The sequence below is a fragment of the Marmota flaviventris genome, chromosome 2 (genome assembly GCF_047511675.1).
Source record: "Marmota flaviventris isolate mMarFla1 chromosome 2, mMarFla1.hap1, whole genome shotgun sequence".
Taxonomy (NCBI): domain Eukaryota; kingdom Metazoa; phylum Chordata; class Mammalia; order Rodentia; family Sciuridae; genus Marmota; species Marmota flaviventris.
In genome coordinates, this window is record NC_092499.1 from 120,235,760 (window position 1) to 120,260,706 (window position 24,947).

Here is a 24,947-nt window from a genome sequence, read left to right on the forward strand (position 1 = left end):
ATCATTTTAATTTAGAAACAATACCAGGAGAAACAGTTGTTAAAAACTGAAAATAAGCTGGGCATGATAGCACATGCCTGTACTCCCGGCTACTTGGGAGGCTGAGGCAGGACAATGGCTTGAAACTACAAGTTAGAAACCGGCCAGGCAGGTATAGTGACATCCAGTCTTAAGAGGAAAAAAAGAAGCTGAAAATGGACGGTTATCAACAGTAGAATTGAGAGTAAAGCAAAAGATTGCTTATTTTGCTTCTGCTTTGTTCGCCCCTTGGTATTACTTGGTTTTTGAAAAAAAAAAAAAAATACTGCTTATTGATTGAAATGAAAAATTTACAAAGGTCACCCACATAAAATAATATTCCATATTATTCTAAGGGTATGTGTACAAAATTAAATGGAAAGAAATATATCATATTTGTACCAGTAGCTGCATGTGGGAAGTGCAAAGAACTGAGGGTGATGATTGGAAGAGATTTCAGATTCATAATGAATTCTTCCTTTTATATAATTAAAAAAAAAAGACGTGAAGTAGCCAGATGTGGTGCACATGCCTGTAATTCTAGCAACTTGGGAGGCTGAGGCAGGAGGATTGCAAGTTGAAGGCCAGCCTCAGCAACTCAGTAAGGCCCTCAGCAATTTAGTGAGACTCTGTCTCAAAATAAAAAAGACTTACATAATCATGACAAAAAAGATTAATAATCGTGTCAATGTGTCGTCAGTTCAGGTGATATGCATGGAGTTTGTTAGGTCATTCTCTGTAGTTTTCTATATCTTAAAAATTTCCCCTCGTGCCTACCTGATTTTTTTCCCTCCAGTACCAGAGATTAAATCTACGGACTTGCACATGCTAGGTAAGCACTCTACCACTGAACTACACCCCCAGATTTTTTTTCTTAATTTTTATTTTGATAGAAGTCTGGGCAACTGCTCAGTTGCCCAAACTAACCTCAAATTTGGGATCCTACTGCCTCAGCTGCCTAATTAGCTGGGATTACACCTGTGGACCACCACATCTGGCCCTAGCCAATTTTTTAAAATCAAAAAGTTGCAAAGACAATTCAGTGGGAAGGATTTCCTTGTCAACACAGGGACCTGCAACAAATTAGATGTCCAATAACAAAATAAATGAATATCAAACTAAATCTTACAATTTATACAAAAATTCAACCTGGCTGAGTAATGTGTCACACGCTTATAATCCCAGCTTTCATGAAGCTGAGCCAAAAAGGATAGCATATTTGGGGTTAGCCTTGGCCACTTAGAAAGACCTTGTCTTAAATAAAAAATAAAAAGGAATGGATGTTTTTTTAAAAAAGATTCAACACCATTAGCTATTAGGGAAATTCAAATTAAATAATTCTGGTAGATTACACATCTACCAAAACAGCTAAAATAAAAAATAGTGACACCACTAAATGCTGGTAAGGAAGTGAAGAAACTTGATTACTCATACATTGCTGGTGGGAATACAGTATAGACACTCTGGAAAACAGGCAGTTTCTCATAAAAGCTAAACACAGAATTACCATATGACCTAGCAATTGAATTCCTGGACACTTATGCCAGAAGTAGAAACATGTTCACACAAAATCTAGAAACAAATGTTTGTAACAGCTTTACTTGCAATAGCCAAAATAATCCAGATGTCCTTCAACAGGTGAGGGTTAAACAAACTGGTATATCCACAGCACAGAATACTGCTCAGCAATAAAAAGAATGAACAATTCAGATGAATCTTCACAGAATTACACCTAGTAAAAAAGCCATCTCATCATCATATGGTATGATCCTGTTTATGCAACATTTGTGTTGAGGCTTCCTCACCTTGTTCCAGAGGTTTCTGCAATTTTTCACTGCTGATAGGTAACTGTATTAGAAGAGCAGGTTTGGGTGTCTGTTTGGCCATCTGCCAATCAGAGAATATGTCATAGTCTGATGAGAACACTTTACAGTCTTGCCTCTTTATTGAAAGATGGAGCCCTATTTCAGTTCTAGAACTCAGAATCTTCAGCAACTCCAACTCTGTCTTATACCAAGTCCTTATAGATCTACTACCCCAAAAGACTATGTCTCCCTTGGAATTCTGGATTATGAAGTAAATATCAGAATATTCACTATTGCCAAGTACTCCTCCCTTCTGCAAGGTACTGCCTTCTTCAAGACTATGGGCGGGGGGAGTTGGTTGGGAAAGAAATTGAATGTAAACAGAAATGTAAACAGTGATTTGCACTCGTAGGGAGAAAACAAAAAGAATACTCTCCCCTCGTGACATATACTCTGCTTCCCTTTTTCTACATTTACTTTATTTTTTTTTATTGGATGTTCAAAACATTACAAAGCTCTTGACATATCATATTTCATACATTTGATTCAAGTGGGTTATGAACTCCCATTTTTACCCCGTATACAGATTACAGAATCACATCGGTTACACATCCACGTTTTTACATATTGCCATACTAGTGACTGTTGTATTCTGCTATCTTTCCTATCCTCTACTATCCCCCCTCCCCTCCCCTCCCCTCCCCTCCCCTCCCCTCCCCTCCCCTCCCCTCCCCTCCCCTCCCCTCTTCTCTCTCTACCCCATCTACTGTAATTCATTTCTCTCCCTTGATTTTTTTTCCCTTTCCCCTCACATCCTCTTATATGTAATTCTGTATAACAATGAGGGTCTCCTTCCATTTCCATGCAATTTCCCTTCTCTCTCCCTTTCCCTCCCACCTCTCGTCCCTATTTAATGTTAATCTTTTTCTTATGCTCTTCCTCCCTGCTCTGTTTTTAGTTGCTCTCCTTATATCAAAGAAGACATTTGGCATTTGTTTTTTAGGGATTGGCTAGCTTCACTTAGCATAATCTGCTCTAATGCCATCCATTTCCCTGCAAATTCCATGATTTTGTCATTTTTTAGTGCTGAGTAATACTCCATTGTGTATAAATGCCACATTTTTTTAATCCATTCACCTATTGAAGGGCATCTAAGTTGGTTCCACAGTCTAGCTATTGTGAATTGTGCTGCTATGAACATCAATGTAGCAGTATCCCTATAGTACGCTCTCTACATTTACATTCTTTTTTCTTTTTCTTTCCTTTTTTTTTTTTTTTGCGGGGAGGGAGGTAGGGGAGTGCTGGAGTTCGAACCCAGGGCCTTATGCTTACTAGGCAAGCACTTTACCACTGAGCTATACCCGCCCACACAGCCCTCCTTTCATTCTTGTTCTGCTTATTGGCTTCTCAATTGCCAATTCTCTCTTATTGCCCTCATCACAGTTTCCTAATTATTTCCCCTTATTCCTTTACATTTTCTTCTTTACACCCTGACTAATCTGGGCAGAATTCTGAGAGAGTATAGGTACTCACAAAATCATGGATTCCTAAAGCTTTAAGGTAGGTGAAACATTTAAAACTCATACAGTCACATATCACACACAGGAAAACTAAGGTACATAAATGGGAAATAAAAATCTTCAGAGAAGACTTTCAGTAAGTGGAACTTGAGCCTGAGACCCACTGAAACAGATTCCTTAATTTTCTTTTTAATTATTATTAGAGCTTTATAGTTATACATATAGTGGTTGGGGTCATCCCAAAAACACATACATGCATGGAATTCGATTTCAGTTCATGATCTCCCTTTTCCCTCCCCCTAGATTCCTTAATTTTCAAAAGACAGTTCAATAGTAATAAAGAGGATTTCTTTTGTAGCCATTTAAAACATGTCAAGAATCTGGTGAGGGTAATCCTAGTAACTCAGGAGGCTAAGACAGAAGAATAACAAGTTCAAGGTCATCCTGGGCAATTTAATGAGACCTGCCCCCAAATAAAAAATAACTGGATATGGTGGTACATGCCTGTAATTCTAGCTACTTGGAAGGTGAGGTAGGATTGCAAATTTGAAGCTAGCATTAGCAACTTAGCAAGACCCTGTCTCAGAGGTAGAGCATCCCTGGGTTCAATCACAGTACCACAAAATTAAATGAATAAATAAGCGTTGGAGAATGTATGTCAATGGTGGAGGGTTTGCATAGCATGCACAAGGTCCTGCCTGGGTTCAATCCCCAGTACGAAAAACAACAACAACAACAAAAACATGGCAAGAGAAATGAAAGCAATATGGTAATAGAGATGATTGATGTTCTATTGTCAACAACATTACCAAGTTATGAACCAGAGTTATAAACTAGCCAGTTGGTTTTGTGGTAGGATTTATGTAGAAGGAAAGTTTCAAGAAGTTAAATTCATATGAGGCAACTCTTCTCTTTTTGACTATGCATTCTTTTAAATGCACCAGCATCCATTGTTTCAAGATGTAGAGATTCACAATAAATGCTCTAGGGAAAAACTGAACAGACCAGAGCTCACACTGAGGACGAGAATAGAAAACATCACATTTGAGTTTAAAAAACAAACAACAACAACAAAAAAAACCAAACCACTTGCATTTCAGGAAAATATCCAAAGTCATGTCCATTATTACAAGGATCCTCTATTGGTATCAAAGACCTTCTGAAATTTCAAAGCACAGGACATTGGCAGCAAGCACCAAAAAAGGAGATAACCTCTTTCTGAATGAGAGAAAACTATTATGTGAGAATGATGCTCCTTCACATAAGGAAGAGTTGCTGTCAGCACCACCAGAGGCATCTTGATAACTAATTGCTGTCCCAAAACTTTCCTACTTACATTGAACAGTGGAAAGTGCCAACAGGGTTCTCACGACGGATGTCTTCATACTCCTCATATATCCCCCGCTTTTGCCTGGTGTTAACATAGTCTACCAACTCTTGGATAGTCATGGCGTGGGGACCTGGAACATGTACTGAGTCCCAGTCTAAGGCAGGAGGGAGGGAGAACAGGATGATCTCATCGAAGGGATCTGGGTGGCCGTTCACCTGGGGTAGGAACTGGAAATTCCAAGTGGCGAGGTCAATTTTGACGTACCCACCCAGGTTTTCTGGAAGGCACTCCCTGGGCAGATGCTGGGTAACCTCAGAAGTCTTTAAAATCTGAATCTAGAAGGCCAGAAAGAACCATGTGAGTACTGGGGCAGGAAAGGGGCACAGATAATGAAGATAAAGAACAAATGTGCTTATTTGAATTTGGGAAATGGGTTGACATTTGCTTGAAAAACCAGGTATATTTATAAAAGAAGTAGAATGCATTTCATCTGCCTGGGATTAAGTCCAATGAATTTCTCAGCTACAAGTTTGAATTTTGAGAATGTGTATCAAATTCACTTCTGGAATTAGAGGCTTTGCTATATACCTTCTGAAAGGAAGGTATAGAGAACAAAGGCTTTATATGTACTATTAACAATGCTTCTCTGTACTATCTCATGCTGGTATTCTTTTTGACCACTAACAATGCATAGGTAGTGGTTATTTTTTTCAACCCTATACTGAGGCTACCAATTCTAAGCCTATTACTTTATATTTTACTCATAGCTTGGTATGGGTATTCTCAAAAACAGATTTCTATGAAATCAAGACGAAACCAACCACTCACAGACAGGGTAGACCAGGAAAAATGTTAGATAAGTCATCATAATACTTAAATCTGCTCTCTGCTTGGCATGGCCTGCTGGACCAAGATAGCCTAGCTGGTTCTCCTTAGTCAACTTCTCTGGAGCAGGAATGCTCTTCTTCCTAAAAGCTTCTCTTTCTTGCTATTGCCTCTTCTTAGACCACCCTCTTTCCTCCTCTACCTCTTTGAGGACTTGCTCATTGTTCACCTCCTCTGTGAAGCCCTTCTTGACCTCCTGAGGCAATGTTTTCTTCTATGCTCCTTCAAAGTCCAAGTCTTCTCCAATGTATACCTCTATGGCCTCTATGATGACTGTGAGCTCCTTGAAGTAAGGAATATCTCACTCATTGTTTAATCCCCAGGGTCGAATGCCTGGACTACATAGGACACTCAATATATTTTGAGTTTATACATGCATGTATAATTCATATGCAAGAACATAACTAAGGAGTATTCTCACAGAGTTCTTTTAAGAAAGATCTCGGGCTGGGGCTGGGGCTAAGTGGTAGAGTGCTCACCTAGCATGCATGAGGCACTGGGTTCAATCCTCAGCACCACATAAATGTAAGATATAGTGTCCACCTAAAACTTAAGAATAAATATCTTAAAAAAAAAAAAAAAAGAAAAGAAAAAGAAAAAGAAAGAAAGATCTCTCTTGCTCTGACTCATTAGGTCTCTATGTAATTTCTGGAGTACGAAACACCACCACTTTCCCCTCTCTGACCCAAGTCACCTCAGCTATAAAGATCTGCATTATTCATTTAACTTAATAATTCCTTGCCGCAAAAATCTCTGATAATATTTCTAAAAAGAGAGCCAAGATTGGTAATATATGCCTGAAATACCAGTGACTTGGGAGGCTAATGCAGGAAGACAGCAAAGATTGGAAGCCAATATGGCAACTTAGTGAGACCTTGTCTCAAAAAACAAAAAAAACAAAAAACACAACGACAATAAAAAACCCTTAAAAAAAAAAGTTTATTATTTTTACCCTATAATGCCAGTGTTTCACATGCCCTTTCTTTCAAGGGTTACAATCACTGACTAAGACTATCATCTTTTAGTCCTGAAGCACTTCTGAAATTAAAATAGAATTAAAGTAATTTGCTACCATTCTTGTGAAACTGGAAGTAACAAGTTGTTTTAAGAGTAAGTACCAGGAATAAAAATAGGAAGAGATACAGTGAGGGACTCTCCCTCTCCATCCTGCTGAATGGTACATCCAGGTGAACAAAGTCTAACACCAGCTCAACTAGTGTAATTAAATTATATGCTGATTTTCAATTCTTAGGTTTTTTTTGTCTTTGTTTTTATTTGGATAGTAAGGATTGAACCCAGGGCCTCATGCATGCTAAGTACATACCCTGCCATTGAGCTACACCTCTGCCCTAAAATTTCGGAAATAGTAGCCATCTTTAAATTACCTCCAGGACACATTCCTTCAATACCATCTTTTTTTTTTTTTTTCCTTTTCTTTTTTTTTTCTTTCAGTACTATCTTATGCAAGAGCCAGATAAACTATGGCCAGTTCCTAATACAAGGAGATTACAGAATAGTGAGGAAGGCAGTGTGTTCCAAGCTGATGAATGAATCAAAGAGAGGATAGGAGAGAATACACTGACAGAAGTAGAAAAGAATTCAGGAAACAAGCCAGGAGAATTTTTTGACAGCAGCAAATTAATTGACAGGATTCCAATAGTACAAATGGGAATTTATCCACCTCCAAATAAGAAAAAGCTAACTTGTCTTACCCTCTCCCTGACTTTGTCCTTCAGAAGGAGGCTGATGATGGAATAGGGCACTCGGAACCATATTGGTGCTCCCACAATAAGCACCTTCTTCAAACGAGCTGGAAATGCTCCCTGTAGAGAAAAACGTATGAGGATTTAAGCCTAATGGGACCCATAACTGTTCAAGCCCCAAGGTTAGATTTTCTATACTTCTCTCCATTCTTACCCAGCAGGGGGAGTGTACCGACTAATTCTAGTTTTTTCTCAATAGCTAGAGGAAAAGTAGTTAAAAGAAATCAAGTGAGGTGGTGATGCCTATGAGCCCAACAACTGTATAGGATAAGGCAGCAGGATCCTAAATTCAAGACCCTAAATTCAAGCAATTTAGCAGACCCTGTCTGAAAATAAAAACTAAACCAGACATGGTGGCCCATACCTGTAATCCCACCTACTCAGGAGCTCAAGACCAGTAGCAATTTAGCAAGATCCTTTCTCAAAATGAAAAATAAAAAGGACTAGAGATATAGATCAGTGGTAAAGCACCCCGGGGTTCAATTCCTAGTAAGTAAATAAATAAATACTTAAAAAATACAAACTAAAAAGGGCTGGAGATGTAGCTCAATACTAGATTAGCCCTGGTTCAATCCCCAGTTCAGCAAAAATACAAACAACAAAGAAATTAGAAGATGATTTACTATTTAAATTAATAATATTAACTTCATGTTTACCATAGCTTTATGGATGAAAGAGTATTCTGAGTTCTCTTATCAGGAGTTATCCTATACATTTACATAGCACATCAACACACATATTGTATCCCCCCAAAATTCTATGTATTAAAATTATAAGAAAAGTTAGCCTGAGGAAAAACTGAATATAAAAGAAACATCTCTTTTCATAATTTGCATCTAATTTGGTATCTGTGTATGTATCATCATTTTTTAAATATTTTTTTTTAGTTGTAGATGGACAAATACCTTTATTTTGTTTATTTATTTTTATGTGGTGCTGAGGATCAAACCCAGGGCCCTGCACGTGCTAGGCAAGTGCTCTACCTGAGCCACAACCTCAGCCCGCCCCGTATCATCTTTTTTTTTTTTTTTACCCATTTCTTCATCTTTAAATTTATTTATTCAATCTATAGAGGCTGGGGTAGCTCAGGGGTTCAGAATATCTTTAGCATGCAGAACACTTTGGGTTTGACCCCCGACACCAAAAAATAAATAAAATAAAACACAAATGACCTACTATGCACAAAGGCAAATGGCCTATACAAAGCTTAAGAATGACAAATCATTCACAATGCTTGGTTTAATTCAGTTTTTCAATATTTTGGCCCTTCTCGGATGCAGGATTGATGTAATATTAGCATTCTAACTGTGAAGAAATTATTTCCAAAACATCCTAAAAAGAGGAAACTGTAACTACAAATCTTTTACCTTATTTTTTTTTTTTTTTTTTTGTCTGTATTCTAACACTTTCAAAAGATTAATTCTCAAGCTGGAGTTGTGGCTCAAAGGCAGAGTACATGCCTTGAACATGTGAGGCACTGGGTTAGATCCTCAGCACCATATAAAAATAAACAAACAAAATAAAGATATTGTGTCCATGTATAACTAAAACAAAAAAAAAATTAAAAAGAGAGAGACAGACTAATTCTCAGCCAAGCGCACTGGCACCATAGAAAATCTCTGCTACTTGGGAGATAGAGGCAGGAAGAGCAAAAGTTCTAGGCCAGCCTGGGAAACCTAACAAGCCCCTGTCTCAAAAATAAAAAAGACTGGGGAGACAGTTAAGAGATAAAGTTCAATTCCCAGTACTACATACATGCACACACAAGACTAATTCTCAATCAGGTACAGTGGCACACACCTGTAATCCCAGCTACTAGAGGCTAAAACAAGAGGATCACAAGCTCCAGGCCAGCCTGTGCAACTTAGGAAGACCCTGTCACAAAATAAAAATAAAAAGGGCTTGAGATGTAACTCACTTTTAAAGTTCCCTGGATTCAATTGCCAGTTACAGGGGGGGAAAAAAAGGCTAAATCTCGATTTGATATGTTATTCTATTCTTTTCAGTCACTGTTCAGTGAGCTAATTTAGAGAATCTAAATATTCCCTATGGAGAGTAGACAGCATCCACAACAAAATATTCCAAAGGCCACTAAATTCATATTTTTCTTCAAAGATGCAATGATTCATACTAATAGCCCCTTAAACTGCCAAATTTAAAAAACAGTCTGGAAAAATACCTGCGCTTCCACAGATTGATTTATAGAAAATAGGAGCCATTGTCTTCTTCATCACCGCAAATTGCTACCTGTTCATTTAAATGACTTTATGGCACCCTCATATACTACTGGTAGAATTGTGAATGGATAACACCTTTAGAAAGGCATGTGGTGGGCTAAGGTTGTGGCTCAGTGGTAGAGTGCTCACCTATCACCCGTAAGGCACTGAGTTCAATCCTCAGCACTATGTTAAAAATAAATATATAGTGTGTCCTCCTACAACTAAAAAATATTTTTTAAAAAAAGAAAGAAAGGGGGCTGGGGATGTGGCTCAAGCGGTAGCGCGCTCGCCTGGCATGCGTGCGGCCCGGGTTCGATCCTCAGCACCACATACAAACAAAGATGTTGTGTCCACCGAAAACTAAAAAATAAATATTAAAAAAAAATTCTCTCTCTCTCTCTCTCTCTTTAAAAAAAAAAAGAAAGAAAGAAAGCATCTGACATTATAAGTCCTTAAAATTGTGCATGCTCTTCGATCATCAATTTCTGACCTTCTATCCTAAGGAAATAACCAGAAACACAGATTTATTTTTAAAAATACATTTATTATCCTTTTTTTAAAATGGTAAATGGGGATTGAACTCAAGGCTTCACACATGATAAGCATATGCTCTACCACTAAGCTATGTCCCCAACCCCTAAACATTTACTTTGATGGTTAAAAATAACACTTGAAGCTGGGCACAGTGGCGCATGCCTATAATCCCAGCAGCTCAGTGGGCTGAGGCAGGAAGATCCAGAGTTCAAAGCCAGCCTCAGCAACAGTGAGGCACTAAGGAACTCAGTGAGACCCTGTCTCTCAATAAAACACAAAAGTAGGTGGGGGATGTGGCTCAGTGGTCAAGTGCCCCTGAGTTCAATCCCCAGTCCCTAAATAAATAAATAGAATACCATTTCAAAACTGAACAGAACATATATGTCCAAAATTAGTAGTGATTAACTAAATGGTGTATCTTACAATAGAATGTCATATAACTTTACAATGAAGATTTCAAAGAATTTCTCACAATAAATATTTTTAAAATTTAACCTTTAAATAATTAATTAATTATTATGTGCTGCTGAGGATCGAACCCAGGACCTCACCTGTGTTAGGAAAGTGCTCTACCACTGAGCCACAACCCAGCCCCTCTCACAACATAATTTTAAATTAAAGAGGATCAAAACTATAATTTTAAAGTCAGGCACAGTGACACATGCCTACCGTAATCTGAGCGACTCAAGAAGCTGAGGAAGGAGGACTACAAGTTCAAGGCTAGTCTCAGCAACTTAGCAAGGCTCTAAATAACTCAGCAAGACCCTGTCTCAAAATAAAAAGTGTTGGTGACATGGTTCAGTGGTTTCAATCCCTGTTACCAAAAAATAAACAAAAAACAGAGGCAGGGGGTGGGAGGGGTGCTGTTGCTATGTATGTGGCTCATTGGGAAAGCGCCCCTGGTTCAATCCCACTGCTAGCATACATACACACATGCACACATAAATAAGTAAAATTATAATTTTATTTTCAATTCCCATCAGGAAGTGGTGGCACATGCCTCTAGTCCCATATACTTGGGAGACTGAGGCAGGATCACAAGTTCAAATTCTGGGCAATTTAAGGAGACCCTATCTCAAAAAATTAAAATAAAGGACTAGGGATATAGCTCTATGATAAAAGTGCTTATCTAGTACATTTTAAGGCCCTGAGTTCAATCCCCAGTGCTATAAAAATAAATAAATGTAAAAATTAAAAAGTTAAAAATAATTTAAAAGGAGAAACTAAACTGATCATAATGGTATTATTTAATCCTGAGGACAAGGTGAATAAAGGAGAAATATGGTTAGACAGTTAACTAAATTATCAAAGGTATATTAAATTACCAAGATATTATGATTTTGTTAAAGCTTACAAAGAGAACGTCTAAACTGGGGAAAAGGGCTGGGACATTTACTCAGTGGTAGAACACATGCTTAGCACAGGAGGCTATGAGTTCAATTCCAAGCATCTTTAAAAAAAAAAAAACAAACACAAAACTGGCTGGGCACAGTGGCATACTCCTGCAATCCAATCAGTTCAAAGACTAAGGCAGGAGGATCCTGAGTTCAAAGCCAGCCTCAGCAATTTAGCAGCGCCCTAAGCAACTCAGCAAGACCCCTTATCTAAATAAAATACACATTGTGGCTCAAAAAAAAAAAAAAAAAAAAAAATTGAGGATGGGGACTATTTAAATATGTAAAACCAGGAGAAAAAGTGATTGATATAGGAAAAAAGTCAGATCCCTACAAATCATACTTAAAAAAAAGGTCTTAGCATTTTATTGTTATTGTTTTTTGTACTGGGGATTGAACCCAGGGGCACTTTAACACTAAGCCACATCCCCAACCCTTTTTTATTTTGAGACAGGGTTTCACTAAGTTGTTTAGGGTCTTGCTAATTTTCTGCGACTAGCCTCTAACTTGCCATCCTCCTGCCTCAGCCTCCCAAGTCACTGAGATTACAGGCATGTACCACCTTCCAGGTTAAGATAAAATTCTTAAATTATAAAAGCAAAATCTCTCCAGGCTTGGGGATGCCACCATGTAATTCCACCAATTCAGGAGGCTGAGGCAGGAGGATTGCAAATTCAACACCAGCCTGAGCAACTCAGAGAGATCCTGTCTCAAAATAAAAAATTTAAAAACGGGCTGCATATGTACCTCAGTGTTAGAATGCCTCTGAGTTCAATCCCAGTAACACACTTGTGCCTTAAAAAGTTAAAAATAGAATTACCATATAATCCAACAAATTTCACTTCCAGGTCTAGAAATGTAGTTCAATGTCAGAGCACGAGTCTAACATGCTTGCATCTCTGTTTTATCCTCAGTATGGCAAAAATAAATAAATAAACTCATGCTTGAGATTTGGGTTCAATCTATAGCACCATAAAATAGTAATTCCACTTCTCGAAACTAAGAAGGGACTCAACCAGATATTTATAGCTAATGTTCACAATAGCCAAATGAATAGAGAAGTAAATTGTACATACACAAAATATTATTCACCTTAGAAAGCAATGAAATTCTAATCATGCTATAGATCATTATGCTAAAATAAACCAGAGACAAAAGAAAAGTATTCTAATAATTCCACTTATATAAGCACCTATACTTGGTGAATTCATAGAAAGCAGAATAGAGATTAATCAGGACCAGAAAAAAAGAAAATAAAAAGATATTATTTAGGCTGGGTACAGTGGTGCACACTTGTAATCCCAGCGACTTGGGAGGCTGCAGTAGGAGGATCACAAGTTCAAAACCAGCCTTAGCAACTTAGGCCTTAAGCAAGTTAGCGAGATCCTCTCTCAAAAAATAAAAAGGTTCAGTACCCTTGAGTTCAATCCATGGTACCAACAAAAAGAAGAAAAGGTTACTATTTAATGGATACAGAGTTTCTGTTCATGATGATGAAAAGGTTCTGAAAATGGATAGTGCTTATGGTTGCAATATGAATGTATTTAAAGCCAATGATCTTAAAATGGTCTAAATGAGCCAGTCATGGTGACACATGCCTCTAATCCCAGCAACTGGGGAGGCTGAGGCAGGAGGATTGCCAGATTCAAGGCCAGCCTGAACAAATATAGTCAGACCCTATTACAAAATAAAATAAACATTGCTGAAGATTAAGCTCAGTAATAACAACCTGCCTAGCATTTTCAAGGGCCCCCAGATCAAATCCAAGCACCACAATTTAAAAAAATAAAAAAGAGGAGGAGGAAGAAGAGAAATTACTAGGGAAAAAAGGTCTAAAAAGACTCCTTAGCCCTGGTAATGTGGCACCTGTAATTCAAATGACTCGGAGTAGGAGAATCCCAAGTTTGGGGCCAGCCTCAACAGCTTAGTTGAGACTCTGTCTCAAAATTAAAAAAAGAAAGAAGGAAGCAGAGGAATGAAGGGAAGGAGGGGGTGGAAGGAAGGAGGGGAAGAAAAGCCTCTTTAGTGAGGCAATCATGAAAAAATGGAGGAAAAACAAAAGATTGAGAAATATTGCTCAAGACACTCTCTTGCAAACTTCACCAAAAAACATGTATAAAAATGTTCATTTCAAAAAGAAAGACAGCTGGGTATGGTGGTACACGCCTTTAATCCCAGGGATTCAGGAGGCTAAAACAGGAAGATCACAAATTCAAAGCCAGCTTCATCAACTCAGTGAGGCTATAACCAATTTAGTCAGACCCCATCTCTAAATAAAAAGTAAAAAGGGTTAGGAATATGGGCCAGATTTGAAGTATCCCTGGTTCAATCTATGGTTCCACACACCCAAAAAAAAAAAGGAGTGAAAGAGATAAAGAAAGTTAGTTTATAGCAGTACTGTCCACAAGAACAAAAAATAGGAAATAACCTGAGGAGCTATCAATAAGAATATATAAAACAGTGGTATATTCATCAACGAATGAAGAATGCAAAGAAATCAATCCTTTGATCAATGAAAAGGAATATATCATAGCTACTTACCAAAATAAGAATTTTAAACACATAATGCTGAGTGAAAGAAACAAGTCCTTGAAAATAGCATACAGTATACATTCTCTTTCTATGATTTCTGTTATGAAGCTGTAATAATAAATAAATACTTCTAAAAGTCTAGTTCAATAATACTTCTAAGTGAGGTCCTGGAACAGACTCCTACACCAATGCTTTTCCAACAGCAAGCTATGACTCAGTAAGTCCAGAAATCAATTTAGTTGGTCATGACTAACTATTTTAAAAATGTGAAACAGAAAGCCGGGCATGGTGATGCATGCCTGTAATTCCAGAAATTTGGGAGGTTGAGGTAGGAGGATCACAAATTCAAGGCCAGCCTCAGTAACTTAGCCAGACCTTGTTTCAGAATAAAAATAAAGGGCTGTAGCCAGGTGCAGTGGAGCATGCCTATAATCCCAGTGGTTCAAGAGACTGAGGCAAAAAGATCGTGACTTCAAGGCCAGCCTCAGCAAAAGCAAGGCACTAAGCAACTCAGTGAGACCCTGTCTCAATATACAACACAAAATAAGTCTGGGGATGTGGACAGTGGCCAAGTGCCCCTGAGTTCAATCCTGGTAGCAAAAAAATAAAAAATAAAAATAAAGGGCTGGGGTGTAGCTCCGTGGTAGGATGTCCATAGGTCACATTCCCAACACCAGAGGAAAAAAGAAATAGAATAATCAAAGTCATTACACAAAGTAAGGGTGTAGTTTCTCTGGTGAAGCTTTGTAATTTTAGAGTGGCATATAAACCACATTACCTTTTTTTTTTTTTTTTAAAGAGAGAGAGAGAGAGAGAATGTTTTAATATTTATTTTTTAGTTTTCGGCGGACACAACATCTTTGTTTGTATGTGGTGCTGAGGATCCAACCCGGGCCGCATGCATGCCAGGCAAGCACGCTATCGCTTGAGCCACATCCCCAGCCCCCACATTACCTTTTAAAATTCAAAAAATAGGGCTGGGGGTGCTGAGGATGTAGCTCAAGCGGTAGCTCACTCGCCTGGCGTGCGTGTGGCCTGGGTTCGATCCTCAGCACCATATACAAAGATGTTGTGTCCGCCGATAACGAAAAAAAATATATATATATATTAAAAAAAAATTCTCTCTCTCTCTCTTAAAAAAAATAGGGCTGGGGTTGTGGCTCATTGGTAGAGCACTCACCTAGCACGTGCAAAGCCCTGGGTTTAATTCTCAGCACCACATAAAAATATAATAAATACATAAAACAAAGGTATTGTGTCCATCTACAGCTAAAAAATATGTTTTAAAAAAAAGTTGAAAAAATTAAAAACAAGCTTCGTGTGATGGGGTTCATGTATAATTCCATCAAGTCAGGAGACTAAAGCAAGAGGATTACAAATTCAAATCCAGCCTGGGCAATTTAGCAAGGGCTGAGAGTGACATCCAGGGATGCAGCACTTGCCTGCCATGTCTGAGGCCCTGGGATCAATCACCAGTAACACCAAAAAAAAAAAAAAAAAAAAAAAAAGACCATTTTTTTTTTTCTGAGGAAGCAAATATTAGTCATCATTTACAGATGACCTTTAAATTAAACTTAGTATCTAAAGTTTACATCATTCCTAAATCTTTTCCCAAATAATAGGGAGAAAAAAATACTAAGCATTGAAGGGGAGTTGAGAGAATCCTCCCACGCCTTACCTTCAACAGGTTTAGGACTTTCTTGCCAAGATCCAGCTCAAAGTTGGCATAATTAGAACCACACATGTCATAGATAAACACCAGTCCATTCCTTTGAGTTTCAAAGCTGCAAACCAATCATTGAACAAAAATATGTATTTAATGAAAATATTTCATTCAAAGTAAGCCAGACCTTGTTTTTTTATTTGATTTATATTCCCAAAATATTATAGGGAATAAATTATTTAAACTATTAATAGCAAGTTTTTACATTTATTTAGAATTGAGAAAACACATTCCTCAAAAATCAGTATTCTCAATGTTAATCTGTATCCTGATTTTTTGTATTATCTTCTAGAACCCTCCAAACCTTCATTCTTTTAACAAGATCCAAGATGGAAGCATCCATCTAGTAGATGACATTTCAAAAAATCTCTAATTCTGAGGCATGTGCAAGTTTTTCCAGCAAACCTTGTTTTTACTGCTGAATCTTGACTACTTTTCCATAAACCCTGAAAGGCAGTGGGGCATGGTGGCACATGCCTATAATCCCAAGTGACTCAGGAGGCTGAGACAGGAAGATCCCAAGAATAGCCTCAGCAACTTATCAGGACCTTGTCTCAAAAAAGATTGGGGACAGGGCGGGGTTGTGGCTCAGCAGTAGAGCATCTGCCTAGCATGTGCGGGGTCCTGGGTTCAAATCTCAGCACCACATAAAAATAAATGAATGAGGGTATTGTGTCCAGTTACAAAAAAAAAAAAAAAACTGGGGACTGGGCTGGGGTTGTGGTTCAGTGGTGGAGCCCTTGTCTAGTATGTGTGAGGCACTGGATTCAATTCTCAGCACCACATATAAATAAATGAGTAAAATAAAGGTCCATCAACTCGCACATGCAAGACCCTGGGTTCAATCCTCAGCACCACATAAAAATAAATAAAATAAAGGTATTGTGTCCAACTAAAAAATAAAATATTAAAAAAAAAATGTGAGACACAATTATTGAGCAGACCTGTATACAAGTCTGAAGAATTTCCATTTCTCCATGAATTCATTTAGGGCCAACTAAAAGAATTATGGGATTTCCCCTCTAGGCTCCAGGGACTAAAACTTAAGTCAGAGACAAGAGAAAGAGAATTTAATAAAAAGAAGCTATGCTACAAAATAATATATTCCTAGATGAATATTCTATATTCTACATTCCTAGATGAAACTGATTATCCTATGAAGGCATATATGAAATAAGTACAAATGCAATAAGATTCTTGCTTTTCTGGGTATAAAATATGAGGTTTACAGTGATAGCTGACTGCTCCCCTACTGATTTTGATTCCTGAGCTACATGCCACAGGGAAAAGCAAAAGTTGAAAACAGTCCCTGACATTTGTTTCAAAGAATCGAGGATATAGCATACATGAGAGGCAATCAATGAAACAATATTGATTATGAATTGCTTTGAAGAAGATGGATGATGGGTATGTGGATATTCATGATACCATTCCCTACAAGGATTTAGAAGTTTCCACTATGTAGTATTAAAAAGAAAAGTTCCCTACCCTCAAGGAGCTAACATTCTGTGGTAGATGAAAAATAAGATAAATGACACACTGAGGCCATGTATAATTAAATACATAATGACAGGTATTGGTAATAACTGCTATTAAATTCAGAGTAAAAAAATTATCTCATTGTTATTACTATCATACATTATTGGTGGAACTGAAAAAAAAATTAGTACAACTACTCTAGAAAGCAGTACGGAGACTCCTCAAAAAACTAGGAATGGAACCACCACTTGAGCCAGCTATCCCATTCCTCAGTTATTTATCCAAAAGAACTAAAATCAGCAGATTTATAGTGATACAGCCACTTCAATATTTATAGCAGTATAATTCACAATAGCCCAGATACTAACAGATGAATAGGTAAAGAAAATGTGATATATACACACAGTGAAGCTTTACTCAGTCATAAAGAAGAGTGAAATTTTTGCATTTGCTGGTAAATGGATAGAACTGGAGAACACCATTCTAAGTGAAATACGCCAGACTCAGAAATTTTCTGTCAAAGGCTCAATATTTTCTTTTATGTGGAAGAGCAAAAAAAGAAAGGGGGGAAAAAAGTGGTGTTGGGGGAATCCCACAAAAACAGAAGAGAAATCAGTGGAGTAAAGGAAGGAAACTGAGGGGGAGGGAGGAGGGGCAGGGATAATGAGGAATGGTGAAATGAAACTGACCAAACTATACTGTGTGCATATATGAACACCGTGTGTGTGTGGGGGGGGGAGGGGGCACTAATTTTAAAAAATATAAAAGTAAATAGAAAGCAAACCAGTCGAGGAAAGGGAACAGAGGGAGGGAGGAGGGGAGAGAAAGGGGAAGTACTGAGGACTGAATTGGAACAAAATTATATTCTACGCTTATATAATGACATCAGAATGAACCCCAATGTTATCCACAACTATAATGTACTAATAAAAAATTTTATTTCTAACAGGTTGGAATGGTGAAGAAGCCAGTGATGAAAGTTAGGCCTCAAAGTGAAGAGAAGGGGAGAGGGAAAACCATTCTGGCTCAAGGAAACAAAGGAAAACAGGATTTTCTACTCATTGGGGGGAATATTTTGCTTGGAAAGAGGGTTCACATTTATTTAGCTTATACTCAACTTCTGAATAATAAAAAGCCAATGAACTTTTTAATAGAAGGATAAACATGATGAATGCAAAGTTTAATTATGTTTATATTTGTGGTCCTCCTGTGGGATCCAATATTCACACTAGAAAAATCAAGATCTAACCACTGCCAAACATCCTGCCATGCCTATGTGAGAGCTCCAACTCTCTAAGGCTCTCAGGGAGGAAGGCTGATAGTGCATTTTAGGAAGAGAGTCTTTTATACATTTCCTGAGCTAAAGAAACTCTTAAAAAGAATCACATCCTAGAAATTATGCCTAATGACTGGTCAAAAGGAAGTAGAGCTGAGAAATTCCACATTTCTGTTGGGGGCAGGGTATAGGGCCACTGAGACTACTGGTCCTCACTTGACAACTTCTCTAATTCAAGATAATGTTGTGTGTGGTGTTTGGATATATCTCCAGCTCAGCATCAACAGGATAAGCTAATAAATATGAAAGCAACATAAAAAGGCAGTAACAAGTGAAGTAGACAGACAACCCCACCCATGGCTATTTCCAGCCTATAAGTTCACAGACTGACTAAAGTAGCTATCTCTATTCTGGGGTGTCAGTCCACAATACAACACTTTTAACAAAGGACCAAATATGTCAAAAGCAGTAATAAATTGTAAATGGCAAGCACAAGGGAAAAAAGGAAGTAAGGCAGGAAAACAGTACAGCACAGTACAAACAGCTCTGGCCAAGGGCAAAGAAAATAAGATCTTGGACCTAGTTGAACCAACACATGTGACTTTTTTTTTAATTGTCATCACAACAGTAGACAGCATACCTAGCATGCTCAAGGCCCTGGGTTCACATTTGGAAAGAGGGTTCACATTTATTTAGCTTATACTCAACTTCTGAATAATAAAAAGCCAATGAACTTTTTAATAGAAGGATAAACATGATGAATGCAAAGTTTAATTATGTTTATATAATTAAACAAATAAAAGTCATATAATTTCTTTGTACTTCAGTTTCTCTGTCTATAGAACTTGAATCTCATTTATTTTAGAGAGGGAAGGAGAGATGGCCTGAGCCGGTTCTTTTTTGCCTATGTGTCTATTTTTATTACAACAATGATTCTGCTTAACTTTATACTTTTGGGTTCTTCTTCCTGAATGTTTATTCTCAAAATCCCCTGAACTAAATGGTATCATTCGTCTTTTACAGACAAAAAAACTGAGGCCCCAAAGGTTTTATTTTATTTATTACATATTTTTTTAAAGAGAGAGAGAAAATTTTTTAATATTTTATTTTTTAGTTTTCGGTGGACACAACATCTTTATTTTTATGTGGTGCTGAGGATCGAACGAACCCAGCACCCCGCGCGTGCCAGGCGAGCGTGTTACTGCTTGAGCCACATCCCCAGCCCCACAAAGGGTTTTGATACGAGCAAAAAAAAAAAAACAACACAAGTCATTACCTCCTCCCTCTCTCTTATAATAAGTAATTTTCAATATACTGGCAATTGCTAATAATTGGCTATCTCAGCTTCTGTTACCCTGAAATAGAGCTAAGGTGATAGAATTATATATTATAGAATTATAATACCTAAAATCCTGATACTACCTGAAAACATGCCATACCCTCAAAAACATAGGTTGTTTTATATTCATAGTACTGCCCTGAGTACATCCTAGGAACATGATGAAGGCACTGTGAATAATCAGGTCAATAACTGTCACTTGCCTTCTGGATGTAGACCACCTAAAAGAAAATTTCAATGCTTACCTATCCACAGCTCTGTCTAACAAATAAAACAGAGCCTGAAGTACCACATGCTGGACCGACTTGTGGGGGTGATGCAATCTGGCAGTAAAGAGGGCAATGGAAGCTCCTGTTGGGTCCCGAACATTCTAAAGCAAATGAAACAAGAAATACTTAAAACTCAAACAGAAAAATCACAATAATCACTAAGACTTATACAGATAAAAGATGTAATACATAAAAAAAAAGATGCTGGCAATACTTCCTTGACTTGCACCAATCACTCTGGAGAGGGAAGAATGTTAGTATCATTCCATGCCTGATTCTCTCAGCACTTGCTGAACCACATTCTTGTAGTAAGAAAATAAAATACATTTTCTTTGATCTTCAACTGTAGAGTGATCAAAGGATAATTCTGCATTACTTTGTAACTGATTTCCCAAGTAGGATAACAAAACAATCAGAAGGAGAGAATCATAAAACAGGACCATGGTTTCCACACTTCCTTCAAAGTACCATCATATACTTATCCAAGAGGCCAAGAGGTCTCTTATAAGTAGGGAGCTTCCAATAAATAAGGGAGGATGTGTTCTGATGTATTATATACCCATCTCAAGGCCTTGACTAACCTTAACATACCAATGAAAAAACTTTTGTAAGTCTTACTATACATCCAATTCTCCATAATTCAATGATTCAACTACTATAAGTAATTCTAGCAAATACTTATTAGTAATTCAATTACTATAATAATTTTGTGCCAAACAGCATGTCTACTCCACAATCTGCTCCTGACTGTGGATAAGCTTCTAGGAACAAAGTCCAAAATGGTCAACAGCTATAAAAGGAAGTCACAAGGCAATATAAGGTAGGTCCACAGACTCACTAAAATGGTGAATTTTCCACTGAGGATCTCAGAACGGAGAGGTTCCTCATGAGGTTTCAGCTTCACAATACCTTCCTTCCTTCGGGTTTCCTAAATAGGAAACACAACAAGATGAATATGAAAATATTTTACATACAGAACAGCTTCATGAAACCAACAAATTTTAGAGCTAAGGGAAGTCAGAAGTAAACTAAATTATGAACTCCTTTGTTACTTCTTTCAGGCCAGCTAGCATTATCAGAACTTCTGTCCAAATCTACCTTATTATTCCCTGAGATAGTATATTTTTCTCTCAATCAGTAAAAATCCTCTCCCTAAGCCCAAACAATCTATAACGTTAGGATACAGGATCAAGTGCAGCAGCACTGACATTACACAAAAACATGGAAATACAGACCCAGAAATTGTCTGGATGCATACATTCTCAAACATCTTCCAGGATTAGGCCTCTCCTATCTTAAATAGGAGCCTTCCCTCCACTTGAAAACCATTTTTCCCCCCAGTACTGGGGATTGAACCCAGAGCACTTTATCACTGAGTTACATCCCCAGCCCTTTTTCTTTTCTGTAAGTGGACACAGTACTTTTATTTTATTTTTTATGTGATGCTGAGGATCAAACCCAGTGCCTCATGCATGCTAAGCAAGCACTCTACCTCTGAGCCACAACCCCAGCACCCCCAGCCCTTTTTCTAAATTTTTTTTTTTTTTTATTTTAAAATGGTGTCTCACTAAGCTTGTCACACTATGATGACAAGTACTCAATTATCAGTTTCTTCTGTGGGCTTTTCTTTCTTTTGTACTGGGAATTGAACCTAGTGTCTGGCACATGTTGGACAAGTGCTCTACATCTGAGCTACACCCCAGCTCTTTTTATCTTGAGACAGGGTCTAAGTTGCTGAGGCTGGCATCAAATTAGCAATCCTCCTACCTCAGCCTTCCAAGTAGCCAGGATTATAGCCAGGATTCTGTGTGCCACCATACCCAGCTATATGAGCATTTGTTCATTAATTTACTCATTCACTGGTTTATTCATTTTGCCAATTTTTATAAAGCAATTATTATGTGCTTTAATTTAGCTCAGTGCCTGGCAAATAAAAATAAGTATGTTTTGTTTGTGTTCTTCTCCTCTCTCTCCCTAAAGTCAAATTCAAGTACCTTTAGAGACAAAGCAGCAAGTAAAGACAATATTTGTGGTGACATCACAGGAGAGTGCATGACCTATAACCTACCCAAGGCATTCTCAATTTTCAAAATAATACTGTACCAAAGAAAGAAGAAAAAGTCTATGGTTAGATTCTAACCCTATAAATCTTCCCATTCCTCACACCTTCCCAATATGACCTCCATCCATTCCCAAGGCTCCAATATTCAGTTCTACTTTGGTCATACCGTGATCTCTATTTCTAGTATGGACTTCTTTTCTTAAGCCTAGATTCATATTCCAACCACTAAAAGATATGTCTATTTGGATATCTCAAAGGCACTTCAAACTTAACACAGAAAAACTAAACTCAAAATCTCCTTCTCTCCACACACCTATACCCACTTCAGTATAAAATAAATACCTCCACCATTTACCCCAACATGCAAGTGAAAATTCTGAAATTCTTGATTCTTCTTTCCTCATACCAGTTTGAGTAACTTATAAGTCTTCCCACTTCTCTCCACCTCCTCTTACATTATCCTTATTAATACTGCAACCATCTGCCCTTGTAAATGCAATAGCCTTTCAATTGGTCTGTCTCTAATACAGTGCAGCCCTTTTATCCATTTTCCGAAGCACAGTGAGGAAAAAATCTTTCCAGAATACCAATATGACTAATTCATTTCACTGCTTATACCTTTAGTGAACTTCTCTGCCCTTCAGAAATCAGACACTCTCTAATCTGGCCCTAATTATCTCTGCTACTCAATCTCTTTCCATGCCCCCCAATTTCTACTTAACATTCTGATTCAGCTGAATTTCTTTCTTTCCATTGAACATTTGAACTTGCTGTTCTCTGCCACACCCTTCCATCTGCTTGATTCCTATTCATCTTTCAGATCTTAGTTTACAAATCCTTTCAGTTAGGAAAGCTTTTCTGACTCGCCTAACTAAATGTGCTCCCAGGGAACCCAGTGCTGCTTTCTCATGACATTGCTATAATTGTTTACTCTCTCCTTCTAAATAGTAATCTTTGGGCTGGGGATGTAGCTCAGCAGTGGAGCACTTGAACAAGGCCCTGGGATCAATCAATCCCTAGCATTACAGTGGGGAAAAAAAAGGTCATCTTTGCAACTGGAACATAGTAGGTATACAATGAATAAATTTATAAATATTGAATATACTGAATGACCCACACGATAGGTGTAAGTGAGCTTCAGTCCTAAGCTAACTAGTATTGTTATCCCAAATATTTTAATTTATAGAGATTTTATATCTTTTCAGAACAATTTTCTGGCCCCTAAATATAGATTGCTTTAAAGGACACTGCTGAAGAAGCAAATAAAAACACAGAATCGGGAATCAGAAGTTATGTTCCATTTGTGTACAATGTGTCAAAATGCATTCCATTGTCATGTATAACTAGTTAGAATAAATTTTAAAAATGAAAAAATACAGAATCAAAGACTGAGCCCTTTTAAAAAACAAAAAAATATGGGCTGGGGCTGTAGCTCAGTGGCAGAGCATTTGCCTAGCTCTATGAGGCACTGGGTTTGATACTCAGCACCACATAAAAATAAATATAAAGGTATGCTGTCCTTCTACAACTACAAAAAAAATAAAATAAAAAATATATAAAAATTTTAAAAAGTGAAAATGTTGGTTGATTTGTATAAAGGTACTGTTAAGATATAGACCTAGGTAATATAGTTACTCTTCTTTTCCAGGACTAGGGCTACCTTCCTAAATTAAGCTCAGCATTCATCTGAATGACAGGTTTTCAAACTCCCAGAGATCATGAAAACCAGTGGAATAAATGGGGCAGGTAGCCAAAGTGAAGAGCTATGACTCAAACTCCAACAAGTGTGAACAACTATCCCACCACCAGGATGATATCAGGTTACCTCCTTAGCTTCAGTCATTAAAAGCACCATCCGGTTCTACAACAAACTTTAGGCATATAAGTGGTGTTTCCAGGAGCTGCTCTGCCCAGCGTCAGCTCTCACAATATCTCTCTTCTTGGATATTGATCGACTTTTCATGGCAGGAAAAGGGGGCAATTAAAGAAGCAATGTGTGTGCAGTATACTTAAAAGAAAACAACACTGAAAAAGCCCAAAGCCCAACCATAGAGGTGTCTACTCCAAGCCACATACTCTGTAGGAGTGGAACAACTCCACAGCGCGGAGCACGTCAAACTTCCTGGCCATGAGGAACTTGACAGCCACGTTCCAAGAGAGTGGGGAAACGTTGTACTGAACTGTCCACTTGTTAATCTCTTCCAAAAACTGCTTGGTGGCCTGTTTGACAAAGAAAGTGATAACAATTAATAAAAAGCATTTAAGGAACCAAAAAACAAACAAATAGGCAAAAGCTATCATTCTTTTCCCAAGTAAGACTATATCCAAAGTTTACTACAGAGAGCAGGAAAAGACACAAGATAGAATCAGGTCTGAAACCAAATAAAGTTAAAATTTATGCAACACAAAGAAGCTAGAATTAGGTTCAGAGAACAGGACTTCTTAGCATATGGAAAAGTCATGAGGGGAGATCAGAGCTCCCAAATGAGATATAAATAATTGGTCTCAAAGGGTGGGGTAGAACGGAGAAGATATCACAATTTTTTTGTTGTTGTTGCTTTTTAGTTTTGGTGGGGACTGAAAACAGGGGTGCTATACCAGTGAGCAATATGCCCAGTACTTTATATTCTAGATAGGGTCCTTTTAAGTTGCTGAGGGTCTCTCCAAATTGTTGAGACTGGCTTTGAACTTGCAATCCTCCTGCAACATCCTCCATAGTTTCTAGGATTACAGGTATGTGCCACCATGCCTGGCTGTGTTGTTTTTTAAGGGGGAAAAAAAGTAGCTGGGTCCTCTGAG

The 24,947-nt window shown here is 37.8% G+C and overlaps 1 protein-coding gene across 1 annotated transcript in view; it reads right to left on the reverse strand.

Annotated features, from left to right (window-relative positions):
* The window catches only part of Ptpn9 (protein tyrosine phosphatase non-receptor type 9), an 88,326-nt gene that overhangs the window by 24,910 nt on the left and 38,469 nt on the right, over window positions 1-24,947 (reverse strand). The window contains exons 2-7 of the mRNA XM_027924664.3: window positions 24,225-24,368; window positions 20,925-21,014; window positions 20,063-20,187; window positions 15,679-15,784; window positions 7,271-7,381; window positions 4,680-5,008 (exon numbers count right to left, since the gene is read on the reverse strand). Coding sequence (XP_027780465.1) covers window positions 4,680-5,008; window positions 7,271-7,381; window positions 15,679-15,784; window positions 20,063-20,187; window positions 20,925-21,014; window positions 24,225-24,368 — 905 coding nt within the window. The remainder of the gene's footprint in view (window positions 1-4,679; window positions 5,009-7,270; window positions 7,382-15,678; window positions 15,785-20,062; window positions 20,188-20,924; window positions 21,015-24,224; window positions 24,369-24,947) is intronic.